At 41.8% G+C, this 24,230-nt stretch overlaps 1 protein-coding gene and 1 long non-coding RNA gene across 2 annotated transcripts in view; one reads left to right on the top strand and one right to left on the bottom strand.

The window, feature by feature from the left end:
- The window catches only part of plxdc2b (plexin domain containing 2b), a 71,004-nt gene that overhangs the window by 17,376 nt on the left and 29,398 nt on the right, over positions 1-24,230 (top strand). Inside the window, exons 2-3 of the mRNA XM_068304047.1 lie at positions 12,859-13,082; positions 21,148-21,294. Of these exons, the coding sequence (XP_068160148.1) occupies positions 12,859-13,082; positions 21,148-21,294 (371 nt within the window). The remainder of the gene's footprint in view (positions 1-12,858; positions 13,083-21,147; positions 21,295-24,230) is intronic.
- On the bottom strand, positions 15,397-19,825 carry LOC137587859 (uncharacterized). The gene is made up of 3 exons (XR_011033983.1): positions 19,638-19,825; positions 16,649-16,708; positions 15,397-15,648 (listed from the first exon to the last, which is right to left on the bottom strand). It is a non-coding gene; the product is annotated as an uncharacterized lncRNA (long non-coding RNA).

Raw genomic sequence — 24,230 nt, 5'->3', positions numbered from 1 at the left:
TTCACCTTCTTTGCATTTGATGAAAACTGATGTAAAAGATTAATCTTGACTTCTTGGCTCCCTTTGACTTTGAAACATTTAATCCCCAAAGAGCTGTTTTGCCTTTTTGCATCTTTATCAAGTGTCTTTTTCCATAACCGTTGAATCCCTGTTGGAACGTGCTGAGAAATCAATTAGATAAAGTGATATAATCCAATCATTCACCAAAATATCACGGCTGCATTTGGAGATTGTTTAAACAGAAATCTGCTCATCCATTGTTCCCTGCCAACAAGTGACGGTAAGTTAAACGCTGTAATTATTTTTCATGTCAAACAACAAACTTTGTCTTCTCTCTTCCAAGGACTTCTCAGACAGTTTGGAAACAAATGAAGGATAGCTAATTTCCATGCCAAAAAGGCCGTCATTACTTCTTGCGAATCATTTGCTCTTGACAAGTATGTCACATTTAAAGATTTGCCAATTATTTTAGAAAAGACTGATTGTACTTTCAGCCTTCTCTTGTCAGGTGCAGTGTTGTACAGGCCTTCATCTGCGTCACGCTGTAACAGAGCTGGTGTTTTTTGACTGTAAAGCCACCGGCAACATGTCTCTTGTGGTTGAATCCCAAGAGACGGGTGGTGTGAAGTCTGAGGATGGTGTCTGCTGCGGCACCATCTACTCCATCTCAGAGTTCCAGAGCTGCTCAGCTCATCTTTCAACGCCCTCTGGGTATTTCCCACCTCTGACAGCTCCCCTCTTGCTGTTTACCTCCTTCATCATAACCTACCGCCAGCACATTGAACTGTAGCAGGCAAAGCCCCTCTTTTTTATGCACCTTTTGCCTCATTTCTCACCTGTTCTTAAATTGAGCCATACGGTTTTTCATCTGTCATGTAAGAAAGAAGCCGAATGCCTTCAGGCTATCACCGCGGGGATGTTTTCATGTTTTATTCATCTGTCACCACCTAGGCTATTCGTTGGTAGCATTCGCCTTTGAAAATGTCCTTTATAAGGCAACGCAGTTGTGAAACGCGTTGAAAAGCAATGTATTTATTTGAATTTTTAGGTGCTTTTTTTTTTTTTTTTTTTCAAATGACTTTTCCAACTTCAGATCAGTTGGGCTTCACTGCGTCTCAGCAGGACTACATATTTTTTCTTTACTTGTCTTTGACAGCTCAGCCTTTCACAAAAAAAGTACAAAAAATATTTTCACTTCCTGTATTGTCGCATTTCCTGCACAAAGAATAGTCTCTACCTCAAATTCATTTGCTTATTTCTTGTGCAGTATTGCATTACTTTAATCTCATCAAATGATGGATACTTCTCCCTTGCAGAGGAGTGCAGTAACAGTATTAGTGCTGCTACCTTTTCCTCCACTCTTCTGGATGCTTGGAGAAGTTTGCTCAGGCTCTGTCGCTGCTGTGGGCCCCTAAGTTTGATCAAAGAAACCCGGAGACGCAGATCATGCATGGGCGCAGAGCTGATGGCAATGTGCCCAGAAGCATCGCTGAAAGAGAGAGGGGAGTCGAGGCGTAGTCACACGAGTCTCAAACCAGGAAGGCTGTCAGGCTGTTGAGTGAGTTTAGTGCTTGGGTTTCCCATAAAATGTCTACATTCTGCAACTGCAGTCTTTCTGGTGTGCTGTCTGCCACCAAACCTGAAAGTTTTTCTGTTTTACCGCTGGCTAGAAAGACTTCACATTTCAACATCATATTTTGACATCTTTAAACAATTCTAACATCAGAATTTTTCCCTCGATGTCGATTTCTAGGTTTGAATCCTGACCTGGGGTTTGTCTTTTGATTGTTTCTCCTTGTGGGCTTCCTCCAAGTGTTCCAAAACTTTAATATAAGTTACTTATTTATTGACTTTTAACACACAGTGGGAGCGAATGGGGTGGATGGTTGCTGGTCCTGTAATGACCTGTCAATCCTGACCCTCTGACCAGTGCCAACTAGAACATGTCCCGGCCCTACCTCCATGAAGCCACTTTTGGCTGTAGATACTATGATTGGCTCACATAATTTTGATGGGGTATACGCAATAATCAAGTCTATTCATGAGGGACCAGACTGTTTACCAGATAATACAAGAGAAATGCTCTAATGAAATGAAATAAAACGAAATGAGTTCCTTGGATTGTCATTATAAATATGTCTTGACTGCCATCACTAATAGCTAATAAACATAATGAAAATAGAAGGAATGTATTCTATATTTCATCGCATTTTAAATTAGTAGTATTACAAACAACATTTTTTTCCCCCCCTGGACGGAACAATCCCATCCCGACTTTACAAATAAGCCAACATTGTGGTGTTGGGGTGCAGAGATGTCAGTATGAACATCTTATTTGCTGATTATGTCACTGACTCTAAGCCAAACAAAGGCAGGGATGGTAGATCACAGGGAAAATCACAAAGGGTGGTAAGAATGAGTTAGGACTGCCAAGATACATCCATCTCTCTCAAGTAACAACACAGCCACTCCTCCTCCTCCCCTCACTTGCCATCACCTCAGGAGCAGCAAACTAATCCTCATCCAGACTGACTACCCTAGCTATAAGTACTGAGGGACAAATAAGAGCCGAGAGAAACTTGTCAGATATTTTTGAACAACTGTATCCCATTTGCATTCAAACCTGATGTCTTACAGGCTGTTTTTTCAGAGGGCAACCAACTGTCTGTTTCTATTACAGACTCCATACTCAGCAATACAACACAAAGGGTTCCATCCATCCTGGAGTGAGCAATTATTCCTGTGTCCTCTGCAGAGGTCGGAAATATGTCAGCGTAAGATCGACAGATACGTTTGAGGACTCAATATTACTCTCGCAGACAAAAGCAGAAACATGTTGGCAGCTTTCTTTCATTTTTCACCACAAACATGCAAGTCAGCACTGGCAGGCGTCTGACAGCATTATGTCGACATGGAGCTGAGATGATCACATGACTGACTGTCCGATGAGTGCTTGGGCCCAAGGGTAAAGTGATGCATTCCCACCATAAGTGCATTCAATTTGGGGAAAAGCGTGCACATCAGCCTGAGTTGTAGCTCCAAGTCAAAAGCCATTCCAGCCTTGTAGTGCTGACTCTACTTGACCCCACCCAGTATGGTATCGTACTTGCTGCAGGTAGTCTTTACAGGATAGGACCCCCCCAGGTCAACCTGATACACACCTCTTATTCACGACTCCTGATCCTCTAATCAGCTGTTTATGCACCTTCTCAAAACAGCGGCCATTGATTTGTGATGTGCAGGATACTCCAAGCATGCTGGGCATTGACTATTTAATACCTGCTCTGCTCTCTTGGAACTTGCTGTGCTATCTGACTGTGTGACCATGAGTGGAGCTGGAGCTGACCTCCTAAATGAATAAAATAACCACAGACTGGGACTCAATCCCACTAGCTCTCTGTGCATCTTTCAGTCTCCGGTTTACTGTCCTCTGCAGAGTTCATGCTTGATTTTATTCCATGAAGAGTTTTGTTGAAGCTTTCTTTGCTACGGTCCTTGCACGTATGCATGTTCACACCAGGATCTATTAATAAGCGGCATTACCACCCTGTTCTCTGCAGCTGCACCACACAGCTGTTCTAGCTGCTACTGGGACCAATATTTCAAAATGACCATATCGCCCTTCCACCATTATATTTCAATGACACAATGCCCTTATCAATGAACTGGTCTTTATTTCAGAAGAGAATCCCCCCGAAAACACAATGTGATAGTTTTTCATTTGATCTCGAAGAAAGCAATTAGTGTAATTCCGATGGAAATCCTTGCTGACCAGACAGAAGTAATAGCTGGAATGTTTATAAGGTTTCTCAAGTCTCCCTGAGGTTTCTTTACAGTTGCCTTTGTCATTTTATGCACCATTACCACCAGCCTCCTGCACTCTGCAAGGAGCAAAATAAATGGAAAACATGATGAATTGTGTGTGTGCTGAGATCATTAAGTTTGCATACTTTGACAAGTTGAGAAACCTTTGTGGTTTTCAATTATCCTGAAACAAAGCAGAGCTCGGATGGAGGATTTTCTCTGCGTGGTTAAATCTGCATAATAAGACGTAGGAAATGTGATTCAGTTGACAGTTTTCATTACTATTGGAATAGCAGGTAAAGAGATACATGTTTCCACAAACAGCTATCTCTATAATGGGATTTTGGAATGGGGGGAGGTAGTTTGTAAAAACAATATTAAATATTGATTTGCTAATGATTATAAAGATTGACTCGTAATTGTTCATAGATATTTTAGAAGTGGCGGAATGGGATTGGCATTCATGAGTCCGATCTTCTCATTATATTTACAGATTGGAGCAGAGTCTCAGAATATGTTACAACCACTTGTGCTTCTCTGATGCCGGTGTGGATTTTTAGAGCATTCAGTTGTTTTTTTGTTGTTTTTGGTTTGTGGGAGTGTGTGCCTAGAGGCTGTAGGTGGGATGATAATGGGATTTTTAAGAAGTTTGTAAGAAGTTTTTTTTGTTTGTTTTTCAACGTGTTTTTTGAAGATTTGTTCAGAAATGCAATGAAAATCTCCGCTATATGTTTACTTCGGTTATCTGGGATAGTATCCAGACATGGGAGAGAAAACATGTGTGATGCATGTTTTTATACAAGTGGCTCTCTAGGCCTATTACGCACGTGTTCAGCATTTGAAGTGAGCTCACTTAATTGTAAAGAATGTCGTAAGTGGATGTGAGAACTGCATTTGATGATGGAAAATGGACCAGCTACGGAGTCTGACGACCACAGTGCGTGATTTTGGTCGACTTTGTCCAAATGGATAAGATGTATTGAGAGGAGGATGCATCACTGGCTAACATCAGAAGATAACTATCCTCAGTGATTATATGAGAAACAGCCTCAGTGTGGAGACTATCTGGTGATTCCGTAGCAGCAGATATTGCTTTTTTCTGGTTGTGCAGAAGGACTGTACCGCTGAAAGCCACCCGGTGTCTTGCTAGAAACAATTCACTTAATTTTCCATGGTTTGCTTTTGTTTTACTGGATTATTATTGATGCAAGAACCATACGAACTGTTGTGGTAAATTGAAAAATTCTATGTAAAATATAGCCAGACATAAACAGAAACTTGATCCGCCGTTAGACACGGGTGTAAAATGTCACATTACACACGCCTTGTTTGCGTTTTGATAAACCAGTCAATGTAAGAGTGTTTGTAATGAGTGCAGTAATTACCAAGCGGCACTGTGTTTGCTTCATGTAGCTGCATCCCAAATGATCGTCTCTAGTTCCTTTGGACTCCTCAGACAGCTGGACTCTCTTTTTCTGGGAACTGGCAGGTCCATTGAGCAAAGATTTTGACCTGTCTTTGTGTGTTTACACAGAGCTCAACTTAGAGAACATTGGAGTGTGGAGAAGTTTGACAAGCTGGAGGTGCAAAGGGGTTGCTGATGCTGATGAATCAGGAGGAAGGGCGAGAACTGGCCCAAGGGCCCAGTCTGGCCTCGCCTGGAGAGAAGGGAAAAAAAACTCCATTAATGTACCCTCATTCACGCTCGGTCGATCAATCTCCACTCGCAGGACTGGTTGCACACATAAACACCAAACATTTTGTGGACTCATACATCTGCTTTCCACAGCCTTTCCACACTGGGGAATCAATCTTTGGTTAAAGCGGAGCTGGTTGACGTGGGCGTGCAGTTTCTCACATATTCACCGCTGTTTGTCCCTGAGTCAACTCTCCGATCGATCGCTTTGAAGTGTCACTTAGTCTAAGGCACTCATGCTGATCAATGTATTTTAAATAATCATAATTTAGACCCAGACGTTGTGTCAGAATGTGAGTTCAGTCCCCTTTTCATCAGTGATAATTAATCTCTAAGTGGATTAATTTAAGCTCTTCTTACACAGATACTCACTCAACAAAGTCTTGTCTCTACACCGCCTTCATTTATTTACACAAAACTAACCAACAGCAGGATAATGGTGCTCCAGTGTGTGTCAGATAGCATGCTGGCTCAAGAGGGCCGCGGTGGTGTTGAAACACATCATAGCATCGAGAATAATTTATATAGACAGAGACGTGACAGCTGCTCTCGACCTCTATTCAGACGGATCTCTCATGCTGTTGCTCCAATCTGAAGTCGCTGTCCATGGATTTTGTTCTTTCTTGTGTAAACAGTTAACCTCTTTTAAAATCCGCTGAGGGGCAGCCCACTTAACAGTACATGAAAATGCCGCCACAGCCTCGTGCAAAACAGTGAGGCATGAAGTTGCGTTGATCTGGTGAGGGGTCAGCTACGTAGCTTTGGCTGCAACATTTTCTTGTTTCATTCCGCAACTATTTGACTGCTGCTCTGCCATCCTCTGAAACAATATGTACAGTATGCATTGGTACGGCACTCTGTCCCCAAGTCAACACTGGAATTTCTCACTACTCACTCACCCTTATTCTATGACAAGTGTTTTTTGAATATTATTTTCAAATCCTGCTTAGACCGTATCCATGAATGCAGAGACAACTACAGCCAAACCTGGTAGAGAAAAACCCTCAAGAGACTTATGGATCATCTTGCACAGTCGGTTTTTGCACAACATTTTAACCAAATTGACTCACATGAAAAGAGACAAATTTGACACAATATTATTAGAACGATAGTGACTGGAATTAAGGATATTGTAACGTCCTCTACGAACCTTTAGTATGAATATTGTTCCCTCCTGGTGTGATGTGTAGTTGAAAAAATATACACGAGTCAACCAGTGACTTTCTAGTCTCGAATAATGAAGAATTAAGAGAGGCTCAATGACCAAAAGTGCATATTTTGTGTCAAGTGTGTTGCGAACTTGCTGCGTAGGTGTGTTTCCATCGGCTGAGGAGTGAACCCAGAGGATAAAAGCCTCTGGGCTTTGTTTGTTGTGTGGCGTATCAGAATAAAAGTGCAGGCTTTTTTCCTGCCTGTCATCCTCCATTCACCACTACAGATGTCACCTTTTCCAATTTTAAGGTCTGTTAAGCAGGCACTAAGAGGGACTATGGGAACGCTATGCGTTTTCATGGAGAGATCTAGGCTCAGCTTTTTCCATGATGATTTTTGCCACGACAAACTGGTGACTTGTGGAGGTACAGTAATATTACCCCAGGCATTGATACGCACTGTGGAGAGGAGAAATAATTTGTTACAGGAGGTTCAGAGTCCGGTGATGCATTGCCTGCCTGGCCTGAAATCTCTTATGGTAGAGCGATTCAAAGCTTTGGAGGGCTCCTGGGCTCTGCTGCTAATTCTCAAAGTTGAAAAGTTGAACCAAAGCCAGCAGTAGTGCTTCATAGTCTGGCGGTATATCGCTCAATCTCCTGAAATATGAGACAGACAGCGATCCTGACTGGAATCCCGAATTCCTAAATGTCTGTGTCACTCAGGAAGCACTTCCCTTCCTAATCCTCGTTTCCCCCCCGTCTGCCTTTCTATCCTCTGTGCCTTTCTGCTCGTCTGTTCGCCGATGCATTTTTGTATACACTTCCTGCGCTGACCAACGTCAGAGTAAGACAACCACCAATTACATAAAGAAAGCCGCAGCGGTGGCAGCGGACTCCACGATGTTTTACTTCGGCAGTTTGAACCCTGTGTTTTGGGGTTTGTTGCTGTGTGCTGGGGTATGTTGCCGGGTGCTTTGTGGTTTCGTCTGCCTTGGAGATTTTGTCCAGACTATTTAGTCGTTTTGTGCAGACGTTGGGAAGCCAAATTAGCAATTTCCTCCGCAAATAAAAAAGAACAATTATTCTCTTCCAAGGTAAAAACTTAATTAAAAATCACTGGCCCTGAAGACAGACACGCTCAGTCACCTTCCCTCCCCGCCCCCTTTCCTCCTGGAGGCCCCGGCACCTGTCCGCTTTGTGGGTGCCATGTCATCCCAGGCACTGTGAACGCAACATTAGCATTCTTCTAATGAAATGCCTCCATGTTGTGTGCTCTGCAGACTGTAATTAGCACTTTGAGAGTTTGGAAAAAACAGTCTTTTTATTTATAACTCCCCTCTCACACCTGCCTTGTGTTTAATTTAGGTGACAAACTGGGAGGGGCTGTTCGCCCATGCAGTCTTACTTACTGGTTGGAGATTGTTTGCTTGATGTCTATACTGTCTACCTGTAAATATGGTACATTTGAGAGCAAATCTATAGAATTTTTTATGTTAAAATGAGAAGTCATCATAGGTATTGCAAAGTTAAATCTGCAATATGATACCCTCCAAGAAGTAAACATGATTCCATCTCTATCTGCAGCCCTAATCGCAACCCCAGGGAATGTTTGTGTTGCTTTGCTGTGACTTGGAATAGACGTGACTAATTGTTGGCAAAAAAAACATTTCTGGTGTAATGGGGCGGTCATACCATGTGCGTCGCTTACTTGCCTCTGTCTGGAGGGAAATCAACATATATTTAAAGAGTTTTGGTCTATAATCACATTTCCTGTGAGAGGAATGGATTTTTGTTTATGTTCCCATTCGTACAGCGTTTAAATTTCTGTCATAACTTGTCTAACGCATGGATAATCTGAGATTTACATGCGTCTCGCATTTAATCTATATAAGTCTTCTCTTTTATCACCGAGGGCCGTTTGAAACTGGATCTCTTTTACGGGTGCAGCATTTCTCTCAGCTCGTGCTTAACTTTCTCCTGCCGTCAGCTTTTCAACTTTTCTTAATGACAGGCTGCGTCTTTCAGAGAGAATGTGTATAAAGCGAGCTATGGCAGGTAAAAAAAAAAAAAAACTAAAAAAAAAACTACTTTGCTCTGCACAATAATTCCAGACAGTCTCATGTCTGTAATCGGTCTGGATTCTGCTTTGTGTCAAAGAAGCAGTTATCGCCAACATGTCTCTCAACCCCTGGGCGATAGAGAATTAAAGGTCTGCAGATTATTTGGCATCGCACATAGCATGAATTTAAATAATTACATCAGTAGCAACATGAAGCATGCAGTGTTAATTTCCTGTGTGCAAGCTATCATCAGTGACGAATAGAAAAGCTTCACCAGCACGGAACTCCTATTACCTTCAGTTTAATAACATATTCATCACGTTGAATATTCCCCCGTTTATCTGTCTGTCTGATCAGTTTCGTATCAGTCAAGCCTGATAACACCGTCAAAGCTTTCCAAGGTCATGAGTCTGTTTTATTGTTGTGTCATTGTGTCAGGGGCATGGTTAGGACCCACATGCAAAACACCAGAGAAGACTTCCATATTCATATTTTAATCAAACAAATCCTACAACAGGTTGTCAGATGATCAGACAAAGAACGGACAAACAACAAAGAAAATGTGATAAATAGAGGATTACTGGACATAGAATTATTGATATTTGGTTTTGTCAAGCAAAAGTGGAAGCCATTCTCTATATTCAGCTTTTGAAATTGAGGGAATAGCTGCTTTTCTCTGTTTATTATCATTTGCAATGTAATAGTTCAAGGTTTTGCAAGGCTTGTCAGACAAAGTAAACACTTTGAAGTAATCATAGCGGTCAGTAATGGACATAATATCCCTCTTCTCCTGACGTTTATTGATGAAACAACGTTATGCATTAATAACCTTTTCATGCGATGCCATTACAATCCGGAGGACACGGATCCTTTTATTTTAAAACCTCAAAAGCCAAGCGCATAATACCATGACTAGTTATTGCTTTTGTGTGTAAGTGTGTGTTAGAGTGATGAAGTGTTTGTCAAGACAAATGTTACTGATATATCTTCACTAATGAATAGAACAAGACATCAGAATGGGCAAATTATTTCAGTCTTCCCTTTCATGATCTAAAGTGATTCTGTTAATCTCATCAGTTTGTTTTATGCCAAACTTTCTTGCATTCTTTTCTAGCAACATGTTTTTTTTAAGCCAAGAAAAACTACTGGCCTTGTTTTTGAGTGGATCAGCACAGAGTCTGCCTTAGAGAATGTGTGTTTGGCAGATTCTGTTCCTACACTGATAAAGCAGCTAGGAAAGGGGGCTAAATTAAGCACTCTGACACCCAGAGATAGAAAGGCTAAGAAAGCATAGACGGATGTGACTACTGTTAATCCTTTTTTCCACTAAAACACACACATTAGCATGCATAACTGCAGCAAAGCATCCCATCATCTCTACTTGCCGGTCATGTGTGGCAGTCTCCCGTTAGGATCCATGAGTCAGGTGGAAACTCCGAGAAAAGAGGGGTGAAGCAGAAACTGGATGGAAGAAGGGGTGCTGACAGCGCTGTTATTCTGTGATTTTATGACCTCCTAAGTGTTCTTGAAAGATTCGAGGTGGAACCAAGTAACGGTCCCTCCGGTGTTTTGTCAATCGGAGCTGTCGACGGGTGTGAGTCTGGCCAACGAGACTGTGTGACACAGTCAGGGTAAAGGTATGCAGGGGCTTTCAGATGCACTGAAAGAGAAGTAGAAGAAGAAAGACTTCCTTTCACACAAAAGCTGAGCAGCACTTTCACACTGAGGAGAAGCCCTGTCCTGCTGGAGAGTTATTTTTTTGGTGTCCCTCAGGGGTCTATACCCTTCATTCTCCCTCCAATGCTTGACAAAGGATCCAGAGTTTCCCCTGCATTATAAGGATCGAGGTGGTTTTCCCAAGAGAAATGCAGGTGCATATGCCCTTTATAAAGGGTGAGTCATCATGACTGTTAGTAGAGGGACACACCGGGAATAGAGGAGCCATTTATTCATGGCCCTTATGCTGTGGTCACGGTTTACGTTGAAGCATCTACTCATTGCCAGCTTTCCATCATATATCGAGGATCTGACAAAGACTCTTTAAGGGACGAGAATAAATATGTAGGTGCCTCTTGGACTGGAGTAAATAAATGCATTTAACAGGAAGTTTGCCCGGACTGCTTTGTCCTCATGGGTGTGACGAATCACCATTAGTGATAGAGTGAGGGTCAGAAAGTGTTAGTGCTGTGGTGGGAATGAGACAGTGAGTGAATCCGGCCAGGAGACCTGCCAACAACTAACAACCACCATATGCAACCAGTGGGGTTCCGTGTAGGAAGAAGAGAAAAACAGATAAATTCTATTAGCTGCTTCTGGAATAATACGATGAAGAAGAGGCTAATGAAACAGTCACACATTTAGCATGGGTTTTTGGAGTAAATAGGCTGCTTAAATGTGGGGGAGGTTATCCTGCTAACATGCTGTGCATTAAAATGAATTGAAAATCAACACATAATGTTTCCTAACATGAATTTGAATTGCTTGAATTGTGTTATTAGCATGCACAAAGGCAGCAAGACGTACAGTACATTGTGGGTATGTTATACTGGCAAGAGTGCTAATAACAGCATTCCATAATAAATCCAGTTAAACATATGATGCCAAAGTAGCAGTACGTTTCCAAGGTCAAGGAATGAGATAGTAGTTCTTCATTATAGTGATGTCATCATAGTGTCATCGCTCTTGATTGTGAACGAAAACTCATGATCTCTTCACGATCACATCGATCAATGTGTCCCAAAGGGGCTCTGTGAGTGTAGCCAGATTCAGGACGTGGTGTTTGGGTTTGAATGTCTTTCATTTAGGATGGGAATTATTAAGTTGTTCTGTTTTTTTGAAAAAACAAATTAGCTCCAAACTGAACCTGGCCCTTGGTTGTCCTCCGTGCTGCACTTGACGTCAGCATCAAAGAGCAGGTTGGGCTCTTTGCCTCTTGCTTTTCCTGATACTCAACGTAAAGTGAATCTGTCAGCTTCCACTTTGGGTGAATTAACATCTGAAGCACCTCCACTTGCTTTCACCAGCTCTCTCCTGAGAACTGCTGTTCTGGGGGGGCCGGCAGAGAGGAGCGAGGAAGACTACAAGGAGAAAGAAATGTGAGCCCGAGAGAAGAGAAGCAGAAAGTGGACTCGGTCTAATTAAACCCACTGACCTCTGCCTCGGAAAAAGAACCAATTCAGAGTAATCAGCAGTAATTTTTACCCTAAAGCCAACACTATTTGCATGTTTAGTAACACTAAAGCACTTTTTAAACTTTTTGTTTGGATAAGTGCTATTAAAATACACTTTATTACTAATTGTACTTAAATACAAAATCCTATTATGCAGGAACTTATCCAAGTATGCTGAGCTTTAGCCTCAAGCAGAGTAGCAAGTCTGCAGTCTGTCACCGGACCGTCTGTCTGCTCTTCTTCATACCTACAGGCGATCTAGAACATGCTTATGTGTCAGGATTGGTAGTTTTTCATGTATATTTTTGTTCTGTCAGGAAAAGCAAGGAAGCAGGAAATAAAGACCTCACATAAATGTAACATAATAGAATGTAATGTGATGTGATGGACATTTAGGACATGGTGCTTTCAATGTGAGCAGCTCTTATGTCTGCACTGTTGCTTTCAAGTTCATTTTCATATTAATAATGCATTAAGTACATTTTTTTGGAACGATGTTGACAGTATTGTCAGGAATATGTGAGCCCTGGTTTTTTATTTTATTTCTCTGAGCTAAAAAATCATCAAATCATTGACATCTAAGGCAGGAATTTAATCTGGTGTTCACATGAACCACAAACCAATATTTTTCATAAGGTTCTGTTTTTGCTTTTTCTATTTCCACTTCGAGAAGAAAGAATCCGTAGGGAAGGCTGTCTGACACCCTCCTCTTCCTCACTGACACATTTCAATTGAAGATGCTGCACATTTCACCCCAGAACCGGTGGTTTTGTCTCCGTTAATCACTTCAGTCAGTGTTTGCATTAACACCATGCCATTTTTTTTTCCCCAGCGGTGTCTCATTTCAGATTCAGGAAAGGAGATGAGTTTGGACGGCTGTGGCCCACCGGTCCGTGTGACGGCTGCTGAGTCACGCGGAATATGCATCCATATCAAGATAAATATCAGTGCATGAAACCCATACTTTGTCTTTACAGGGGCTTTGTACTCATTCGCACAAGGACTGACAGGAGATGAGGACGTGGCGGTGGACGTGAAGCTGTACAGTCACCGGTGGAGGAGGTGGCTTCCTCCAAAACCTGCTAACATGGACAGTAACCGGGCCAGCCAGGAGCAGGACCAGGATCCCGTGCAGGAGGACCCGGATGGTTTCCCCGGCCTGCTGTCTGCAGAGGACACGGACAACAGCTCCCAGATAGAGGTGAGTGATTCACGCTAATATTAAAATCATCAGTAATATAATGTCAAGAGCAGAATCAATGGGCTTTTAGAGTTTCATCCATATAATGGCTTCATTGATTTTGACAGTTAATCTCTAGTTAGTCTCCTCAAGGTTCCCTGACGCGTGTAGATGAAAAAGTGCTTCCTTAAATGCGGGATTTAGTTTTGTTTTACAGCGCCCCCACACTGGTGTTTTCATTTCTTTTTTTGTCATGAAAAGTCATGAAAGAATGCACTAAGTACAGGTTTTTCAATCTAAAAAGTATGCCTGTTAACTTTCAGGTTGCAATTATCACTGAAGGCTTTGACACATTCAACACGGATGCTGACTTCTCCTTGACGTAATTAAACCCACATGTAATGGTTATAGTATTATGTTGTCAACACACAGTATTGTGTTTTCATCACTCCCTATCAAGCAACTACCTTGAGTCCCAAAGACAAAGCATTGTGGTTTGTGATTGGCCTCTCATGGCTGATTTAAACTCTTCTCCTCTTACATTGGTTTGGCAGAAGCCTTAAAGGTACAATTTGTCCATCCTTGACAATGTAGGAAACAGGCGACTGAGGAAGATATCGCTCAGTCCGCGTGAACGCAAGGAAATGATGCGGGTTGTGAGGGGAATCAGATATATGGGTGAACCAGGGGTTGTACTGCATCTTTTGAAAGCCATTGGCAGAATTTTATGGTTCTGTGTAAGTTCGAATGTGATAACTCAGAAAGTCAGAAGTTTTATCACACCATGTGCAAAGTTATAAAAGTACAATAAGCCATTTTTTCCCTCTCGACAATACAATCTTCCCTTGAGGTCCATTTAGTTCTAAAGAGATGGATTCCCTGAGTTCATGGAGGTCGCAGGTTCAAACTAGGATTCCAGGTTTCCAGTTGGGCCTTTGTGGTTTGGTGTGAAGGCGCAGATGCCGACATGACATCTGCTATGATGGATAGCAGATCTGGAGGCAAAGAGAAAGCGCAAATGAACAGACGAGGATTTCTCTCAGTGAAGAAGATGTTTACCTTCCTCTTCCAGTTGGCTTTGGAAGAGGAACTTTGAATTCGACCAACTGGCTTCTCTCTGTCGCAGATGGTTAATTCAGTCACCTGACGACGATTGTGTGAACATTTTCCAAGGATGACTTCTCAGATGGTTGCGTATAAAGAACCATCTGGCCCATCAGGTGACCATCAAGTAGCTGCTCAAGGGTTTTGGTTGTTTGCCTGGGTGTCATTAAATTGCAGACGTTCAGATTTTCATTTTCTGAGAATTTAAGGACTTCTCATTTTTGGTGACTTGAAATTTTAGGTTGTTTTTTCCTTGGCTCTGTTTCCATGTGTTGTTGTTTTGGTGGATCGTGTTTTGTTTGTTAGTCTTCAGTCAGAAAGAATCACAGAGACAAACATTTTACATGACGTCATTTTTATTCTTTGTTATTCCTGCAATGACATGTTGTGCTGCAGGGGATAAACTCAACCCGCAGCCTTTTGCCCTCGTCGTTTTACCACTGAGGTAATTCCAACCTCCTTCATTTCATCTTGGTTCACATCAGGGCACCTCCAGCAGATTGTGGCCTCTCAACCAGGAAAAACCCTCATGTCTGGTGCAAAAGCCAAGTAATATAAAGAGAATTAATCGATGGAGTCCTCTGCTGAGCTGTGCCTAAAAATACTCTTCAGTCGCTTTACCTACGGCGATTTTAAATCTCCACAGAGAAATAGATGTTTGGAAATGAAAAAGAGGACCAGAAGAGGCCTTTTAGGATTAATGCTTTATATCAAATTAAGGTCAGCTCTCATCCGCCTCCTGTGTGGGACGGGATCCTCCTTAAACTTGACCTCGAAGGGACCAGAACAGGAAATTAACCTGGCCTCCCACAGTTTCAAAAGATCGCTGCAGAGGATTGATAACTCAGTTTGGCCCTCGTTGGTATCTAGGTGGGGATAAAGGCATCATCCACGTCCCTGTGTTGTGGCTCTTCGTTTGACGCTCGGCATCAAGGCGTTGTGTCATAATGACGGCGGCCGCCTCGGCTCAGACGGCTCATTAGGTTTCTCCGTGGCTTCTAATCATCTCGGGTTCGGAGCCTCGTGTCTCTCAGCGAGGAAGGGGGAGGAACTTTGATCGTCTCTAAACACTCGAGCAAACATTCGTGCCGGGACACAACTGTAAAAGCACAAATTCGTAAACACATGCACCTCACGGCCACACACATTCGTGAGTGGGTTCACGCTCGCATACCATCCCGCAAACGTGTCCTTCCTCATTGTTGTCGCCGTCTGAGGCTCATTTGTTGTTGCCAAGTGGAAAAGCAGCCCAGAGCAAAAACACGCTGTCATTCCTGCGGTCATTACTCAACAGACACACACACACACACACACACACACACAAACATCCCCTCACCTGCCACCAAGAACTTTGTTGACACGAGAGAAGCCTTCGTGTTCAGAGACAGCTGGAATCTTCCACCCAGGGCTGGAAAGATTTAAAGACCTGTCTCTTCTGCTTCTGAAGATGGGAAGACAGACGGACCGAGTGCAGCCAGTCCATCTGAAGGAAAAATAACCCCTCAGACACTTTCACAATGTGATATATCACCATACATCTGTAATGGTAAACGCATTCCAGGAGTTATTTTGTGTCGTAATTCATGTTTTCGGCACGCCTGCCTTTCATCGACGTCTTTAGGCTGTTACAGTGAGGGATTGGCTGCTAAATATCCTGGCCCCTCTTCACGAATGGGCCCATTGGTAAAGGTTTTCTCCGGTAATTCAGTTGTTTTTATTTTAGTCTCATTTGTGATAAGAAATATAACACCAAAGTAATTTGACTCTTTGCGGGATTACAGATAAACAGACAGATTTTATTGAAACCTGTTTGAGCACCTGGCAGGAAAGAAGACATCAAAATTTGGAGTGGATCCAGATTCACATGATTTTTTTTTTAACCGCTAGGGAGGGGAATATTGTGGTGCAAGGAGGGAACATACAACTGTAAATGGTTGTATTTGTGTGTCTCTGTTTGTGTTTTTGTAGGTTTATTTGCCTGTTTGTGGAGGTCTGAGGAATGAGTCAGAGAAGAACTTTGGATTTGTTGCTGACCTTGCTTAAGTAAGATCTAGACAGACGTGTCTGGAGTTGTTCTTCTGTGGCGGCGGTAGAAACTCTACTGATTGCCATGTAGTTCACATTTACGATGATTATGTTAGACCACACCCTCACAAATGACGTCTTCCTATACAGAAAGTTGTCTATGGTTATTTGCGTCCTTGCAGAGAGTTAGATGGGAAAATTAATATCCTCCAGCATCATTCAGCTGCATGATGATCTTTAAACTTTAGAAAAATAATCCAACTTTTATCCCCTTGTTTTCAAACAAATGAGATGAATATTGAATATTGCATTCAGTGTGGTGTGCTGTGTTTGAATTAACTGATGCCATAAACCTTTACTTTCCAATTAAATCTTATATATATATATATATATTATGCTGTTTTATAACACTAGCCTTCACAGCAGACTGTTTGGCGCGTCGAATGGCTGTGACTCACCATCATTTCTCCAGATCGTTAACCCAGAACAGCCTCTTGGATCACGATGTCTTCAGGTCACTGTAAGGTGCAAAAAAGTAGGGTTCAAATCAACTGCTAAAATGAGCATGAGTTCAAGCTGGGTCCCATCAGAGCCTGGGCTTGTCCGGATACGCTCCCAATAACACCTCATGGTTGTTAACAGGTGCGGTATTGTTGGGTTTTTTTTTAACCATGTGAGTCGGACCGGTTTTTGTCACGGTAACCCAACCGTTATCAACAGAAGTTTTTAATATTTCTCTTGTGAAAGGACGCTCCTGTGTGAATTTTCTCATGCATAAAGCTTTAAATAGACTCTCAGCTGTAGTTTTCACATCAGATTATTTTCCAGATATATTGATAGCATAACGGCCAACAGAACATGCTCTGATCTGATTGGTTGCCCTGTTTTGTCCTTTTTTCTACTGCCATATATTAACAAATTAGCAGGCATGTAAGCTATGTCTCACACAGTAGTGTTTTAAAATCCACGACTGAATAACTCATACTGGATTCCTGCCTTTACATTTCACCTTTTTTTTTTCCACCAGTAGCAACCCTTAATTTTTTTCAACGCTGTTCCTGGCCCTTAGCACCATTTGAGAAATAATCTGAAAACCCAGTCTGCATGCCGAGCGAGCCGACACGGGGTCCTGACCTCCTAAAGTTTGAGAACCTATTTTAGAAGTTGCTCACAGCTGTCAGGTGGCACCATTTTAAGTCCGATATTTATGAGGAGCATAAACACACCACAGGAAAAACACTGATGGCAGCCACCAGGATAATAAATTCTTCAGGTTTCTCTTTTTCCAAACCCGGCGTCCGATCCACACCACGAGTGAAGCCGAGGGAGACGCAGGTTATAAATAAAGTGTTAATTCAATGGTTTCATCTTCACCTCCACGGCCCATCCTGATAATTCAACCACTGGTAGACATGTCTCGTAGCATATTGGTGTTTGGGGAGTGTTGTTTGCATAGCATGCTTTGATATGAAGTAATAAGGGTGCGGTTTATGGTGAAGACAGCTCCAGAGTCTCTTTGGGGGTGTATGTGCTTTTATGCATTCTCAATTTATTTGTGTATTTCTTTAGGGACATAATTCACACACCGAGAGAGGAAGCCTGCAGCTCAGCTTGCTAATTTCTTTCACTTCGCTTGATTCCCAGCGCCGCTTTTACCCTCTCCACATTCCATATTCAAAACCTGCAGAGAATGCAAATGAGGTTTTTTTTTCTCTTTGTTTATTCTGTGCCTCAGTTTGTCTAGTTTGTTAAAAGATTCCCATAGGATGTTTTCAGCGAGAGACACTCACCGTCCTTATGACGTACAGGATTCAAACTACCACCAACCCCACAGTGTCAGCTTGGGTCCGACTGAGCATCCAGTCATGGCTTTATATCAGCCTATATTTTGGTTTGCAGACATTTCTGCAAGATAGTGAGCTTGAGTGTTGTTGAGTGAACTCGGTGTTCTGAACTCTTCACCCCTGGAGACTCCTTACGACTCAACCATATTCGTCCAAATTCATGAAATCCAAAAACAGAAAAAACAAAGGAAAGTTTGAATTATACATCAACTGTCTGGATTCACCTCTGAATATTTCATTTGGATTATCTCCATATTTTCAATTTTTAAAAATAATCACGCCAAATGATATTTATTTATTCTGGGAAAAATTTTGGTTTCTGATTTTTAAAAAATTTTTCCTTCATCTTTAAAAGCTTTTAGAAATAAGAATTGGTTGTGTTTGAAATGAACTGAGGAGACACAGACCCTGGACCCCGGTTCATCCAGGTTCCATATGCACTCGGGTTGGGAAGCAGGAGGATCTCACTTTATTCTCACTGTGTGCACTGCCAATATGTCAAATTCCTGAGATGCATTTTGCATCCTCTCCTCTATTAAAAGAAATCTATGACTGGATGTCGTCTCACTTTGGTGAGTGTAACACACTGGTGGGAGATGGAGCGGAGCGATGAATAATGGATCGCTGGTATTATCAGCCGATGAAGAGCTGCACCCGAGTGACGGCGCCTTTTTCTGTACAGCTGCGTTCTCTCTGCTCCCTCTGTGCGAGTTTGCAGTGTTTTATAAAGTGTGGGGAATGGCTGTCTTAATCCCAACATGTTGTAACTTTAATGAAAACCTCAAGCAGCAAGAATTCACAAGAAACTTCTCAGGATGAGAGAAGTGGATGCAGTTTTTTTTTTTTTTTACGGCTTTATTTTTATAAAAAATATGAATACATCACAGCCACCAGTACATCTTCAGAAGCAGAAACGTTTTAGTGCATATTATTTTCTTCAAGTCAACCTCCAAGAATAATCTCATAAAGGCAAAGTACTAAATGTCTTTATTGACTGCCTGTCCTGTGTTAAGGAGTCATTCAGAAGTGAGAGCATGTTGGCGCAAGATGTTTGGGTCTCAGTATAATGCAATATTGATGTGGTGGGCGGCTCAAGTAAATACCTCAGACACAGATGGGAGGGAGGAATGGGCTGCATGTAAACAAAATGAATATTTTTTTTTTTTTTACAGTTTGTTTTTGAGCTGTACAGCTTGAAAAAGGATCAGTCGCTGGCAGTGAGTTGGGTTTTCTCCACCTGCGTCTTATTCCACTGTTTTATAGTCAGATGAAGCTGATTCGTCAGGGTCTTAATTGAACATTGGTTATATTCACATTACAAGCCTGATCTCATCTTGATGCTTTAGTTAATAAATACACCCAGCTGTAATTTGTATGCATCCTTTTCTGTTCCTGTAGAAGATTTTTGTTTTTTGACTCTTGATCAGCTGTTTGTTGTCGCCTCTTCTCTCTGGTTCATTTTACGCCTCTTTCTTTGTGAAACGCCTCATAAATTCTGTCTGATCTGATAATGTATCCAATCTATTATCCCATTTTTGTGCTCACATTGAAATATATGCTTTTTTTTACCCTCGCTGCCATGCATTTAGTGTTTTCTTCTGACCTCTCATCTGCATCCTGGAGGTTGGAAGCAGCCTCGACTTGTCTCTGTAGCAGCCCTGCGTGGCTCACAGGTCAGTCTCCTCCGTCCTTTTCCAGTTGTCTCCATATTTCGGATTTTGGGTCAAAAATGACCCGAGGACAAGCAGTACCATCCTCCCACTACCTCCCAACAAGATGCTCTACATAAGTGTGCATTAGTATGTCGATGTGTCTCAAAACCCTTGACCTCTGTTAGTTTAGTCTTGTCCGCCTCCACCCAGCTGGACCATGGCTCCCTGCCTGCCCTCCCTTTCAACCTCCCTCCCACCCCCCCACCCCTGAGCGGAAGGATCGCCAGCTGGCTTCTGTCACCTCCGATGAGCCTCCATCTCTCGCAATTCTTCTCAAAAACATCTTGAACTGATTAGGAGGAAGCTTTTCTGCCTTGCATATGTGTCTACTCTTTTTTTAAGTACCAATGTTTTCTATTCTGAAAGCAATGTGCTGACTAAGGCTTCCTGAAAGGGCAATATTTCCCGACACGATTTGTCTGCGCTGTGACGAAGGCCTCCTGTCAATGTTTGTACAAAGCTGCAAATGATCAAATGTAACGGCCACCTATATGGATGACCTTTTTGATTTTTTATAAACATCATCATAGGCCAAGTAGAGCCTGCTGAGGAAAATATATAAATGGATGAGCATCAAAATTCTTGAGGTAAATCCCACTTACAGGGAAATACTGGGCTTTAATTTACATCTATCTCACAGCGTCAAGACAAGCAAAGCTTAATATCTCCAACTAATCCCAACTTTACATCCAAAAACACACAAGGCTGTTTAAATTCCTGTTAACAAGACGGGAATAAAAAGTGGTATAAACTTGCCGTGACTCCCTGTACAGCTAAACATTAACTTTAACTATGTTTAAGATAAAAAGGTCCAGCTGTAAGGTATCTCATTAGACCCAGAGGGGAAGAGACAAGCCATAGGAATCACACTACACAAACCTTCTTCCTAATTCTGTAAAGGAAACAATAAAAGCAGACAGGAGGCTCCCACATGGCTCATAAAAGACCCCAATGTTTATCTTATAAAAGGCGATCCTGTCTGTGCAGGCCAGGCTTCTTAAGAGTGGAAGACGTTGATTGGCTTCTTTTTAACTTTAATTTGGTTAGTAGACATTACAAGCCTTTTGGTGTGTTGATTGTGTGCAAATGAAAACCCAAGAATGTATTATTATGTTTAGCTGTTTGCTCTGCAAAAAGATGAAAAAAATGCTCTACCTTGTTGTTTGTGTGGGTATTTTCTGTTTGTGGAGAGTTTTAAATGTTTTTTTTAAAGAAATTACAACCAGCAGTGTGGCCTGAAATCTAATTTTCAGCCGTATGGAACCACAGGATGTTATTACATTTATGTGTTTATATACAGTATATAGTATACACTATTTACTTTGTGTTAAAAGCAGAGAGATTCTTTTTTAAGGCTTTCTTTTGAGTATGTGTATTCAATCTGTTTCATTGTACCTGCAGGAGGATGCAGATCACGACTACTACACGTCAAAAACGTACAACCCGTCCGACCCGATGAGCAAGGACCTCTGGGTAGATGTTGACCAGATGGACAAAGACAAAGTGAAGATCCACGGCATTCTGTCCAACACGCACAGACAAGCAGCGGTAAGTCGACATATTCTTCTTCGTGTGTTCAGAATTTAAAAGCCATGCTCTTTCTCCGCATGTTTATCCACACAGTTGAACAAAACCTTGAAATAAAATTCAATCAAAATAGAGCCAAACCTGTAACGTTTGTCATCCTTAGGTTTAGTTTATTCTAAGAGGTCACTTAGGGCCCATAATTGATAATTACCTTCATTATTGATTGGCTTGTCCATCTTGCTCCTCCAGAGTCTTAAATAAAGTCTTCAGACATGTCGATTAGTCTGACCAACGGACTAAAGCTTAAAGACAACCGGTTTCTAAGGCGACCTCAGAACAGAAACCTCTCACAAGTTCTCTTGGTGTGAATTTTCAGTTTAAATAAAACCACCTGATTTATTTGTTGTTGTTTTTTTAATCACAAGCCCATTCGGCGAGAAAAAGATCTGTAATTCAATGATAGACGGTAATAATATATTAGTAGCATGCTTAACAACGTGACAACATTCACTGCAACGACGGCAGCAGCTGGCTTGGCATTTCAGCTATGTGCTTTTGATTAACTGTCCACTTTCTCATTAAGTATTTACTTTCGCTATCTCCCCCTCTCTATCCTTTTTTTCTCCCTCTTTGTGCCATCAACCCAAAGCAATTACAGCAAACAAAACAATATTTATTGTACGATAAGAGGTAAAAGGATGGAGAAAAATCCATTTCAGTTTACAACATTACTCGATTGAGTGTTTGGGTAACTAAAATCTGGCTGCTTTGGCATGAGAAAGAAAAAAAGATGAAAACAGTATTTTTTTAAGGCTAACAAGATGTTACGTGTTCTCAAATCCAAAAACCACACACACATGACTCTGTGATTAAATCCGATGTCAATTAAGACTGTCTGGAAGTTCAGATTAACAAGCTTTGGCGAAGAAATCAGGTCCGTCTTGGCTGTTAATTCCTGTTCAGTATGGTTGACAGCAGTTAATCCAGTCAGAGGCCGCGTAGCCCAGCATCAATTTGTCTATTCATAACGTCTCAGCGCTTCATTTGATACCAGTCTGCGTTTGTAGATCTGAACGTCTCACACAGGGAATATCGTCCTCTGACGTCACGCCTGCTATCCTGATTGTGTAGCCAGTGATGTGGCCTCAAAGATAAACCATCAAATCCAACAAAGTAAATGAGACATCTGCTTACTCAGCATTTCTTTGCATTGTGTGTGGTATATCTCACAGCGTCTTTGCTGAAATATGAACTTTTGGCTCATAACCACAAACCTCAGATATAAGGTCTGCCATTGGTTGCTGGTGTGTTGCTGCAAAAAATACGACGTGCCATTAAAATCACATTTTCGACAGTTTTAAAAGCGTCTCTGCAGCAAAACTTTCAGTGCGCCTATCCTTCAACCTCTGCACAAGCAGGTGACCAATGTGAGGTGCATACAGATGAGGTTGCACAAGGCAAAAGTAGATTGGCCAGGGCGATGGGACGGCATGCCATTAGGGCTGGCACAGACTGGGACAAAAGAGGAGGCGGCTCGGATGAACAATGGCTTGGAGAGTAGATAGAATAGATTCCCACATTGTGCATTCTGCCCCTCTACCTTTGGTCATGTAATGATAGATTGAACCGTGCACGCTATCCGTCATAGCCACAGAGTGGTCTGCCCTTTCATATATAGAATAGAATGGATGTGAGGCGTGTCTGAGTTAGGCTTGGCCTTACTTAGCTAATCAATGGTTGAATTATTCAATTGAATGACCTGTATGACAGTGCAGAGACTAAAGGACATACATTAAATCCCATGTTAAATTTAGCTTCTGTGTCAGCAGACCAGTATTATGAATAGTTAATCATGATTACAGTTTAAAACCTGAGAAACTATAAATCTCTAAGCGCTGGTGCAGGATTTTTTTTTAAAAAAAAAAGCTTCCTTGTTTCTTCTTCCTGGCATCGCTGCTTAAGAAGAATTCCACCAGTCGGGTCACACAACGAAACACAACCGCCGAGGTCATCTTCGTCGAAAGATCGTTAAACGTTACACTCTGGATCGAGTGCATAGTCTTGAGATTCGTTGCGGTTCGCCACAGGATTACTCCTCTCAGCCTAATCTAAGATCATGTTTAATAGCTGCATATTTACTTGACTGCCTATCTGCATAACATTATATGGCAGTGGTGAGAGGTGATGGTGGCACATTTGGGGTCAGGGATAGAATAAAGAATACAGAAACTATAATTTGTGGTGATGTAATTGAGCTGTTTGTTTTTCCTTTGGTCCAAAACTAATTTTATAATGATATAGTTTCATGAAGCCATTTCTATTATCTGTTAATTGCCATCAATGCATTTGTCAATAGTACAAAAGCCAGTCTTTGCTAGGAAAAAGAACTAACAATGGAGGAAAAGATGCCAGATATTGAAAATTTGACTCATACAGCAAAGATGAGGGAAACATTTTAAAAAAAAATCTCCACATGTCATAATTATGGATGACTGATTATCTTAAATCTGACTTGTTTTGTCACGGACGAGGTTAGAGCATGTCTCTTTACAAAGACATGACCTCTGCTCTGATTGGTTTAGGAGTTTCACTTGTCATGTCCAAACCTTATTGATCCAATCAGCAAAAAGCAGCAAGAGTCAGAGGCCGGTCATCCAAATGGGCCCAGGGGAAGGCGGTAGAAGTAACTTCTCCTTTCCCATCTCTGCTCTGCAGACCAATCTGCCGGGGCGTCAGATTGTCAGTTTGAAGTTACAGCAAACAGTGAGATTACAGCCTCTCTAATCACACTTAAGAAATGTGAGGGTGGAAACAATACCACCATCCAACAAGAACTCTTGGATGAGTGTACTGGCTAGCAGCTCTGTGGTGCTTCAAGCTCAATGCGAACATGTTGAAGTAAAGTGGATATAGAGATGAATATACAATTGAAATGATAATAATAATAATAATAATAA

This window comes from Antennarius striatus, chromosome 20 (genome assembly GCF_040054535.1).
Source record: "Antennarius striatus isolate MH-2024 chromosome 20, ASM4005453v1, whole genome shotgun sequence".
Taxonomy (NCBI): domain Eukaryota; kingdom Metazoa; phylum Chordata; class Actinopteri; order Lophiiformes; family Antennariidae; genus Antennarius; species Antennarius striatus.
This window is presented reverse-complemented; position numbering and strand designations above follow the sequence as displayed.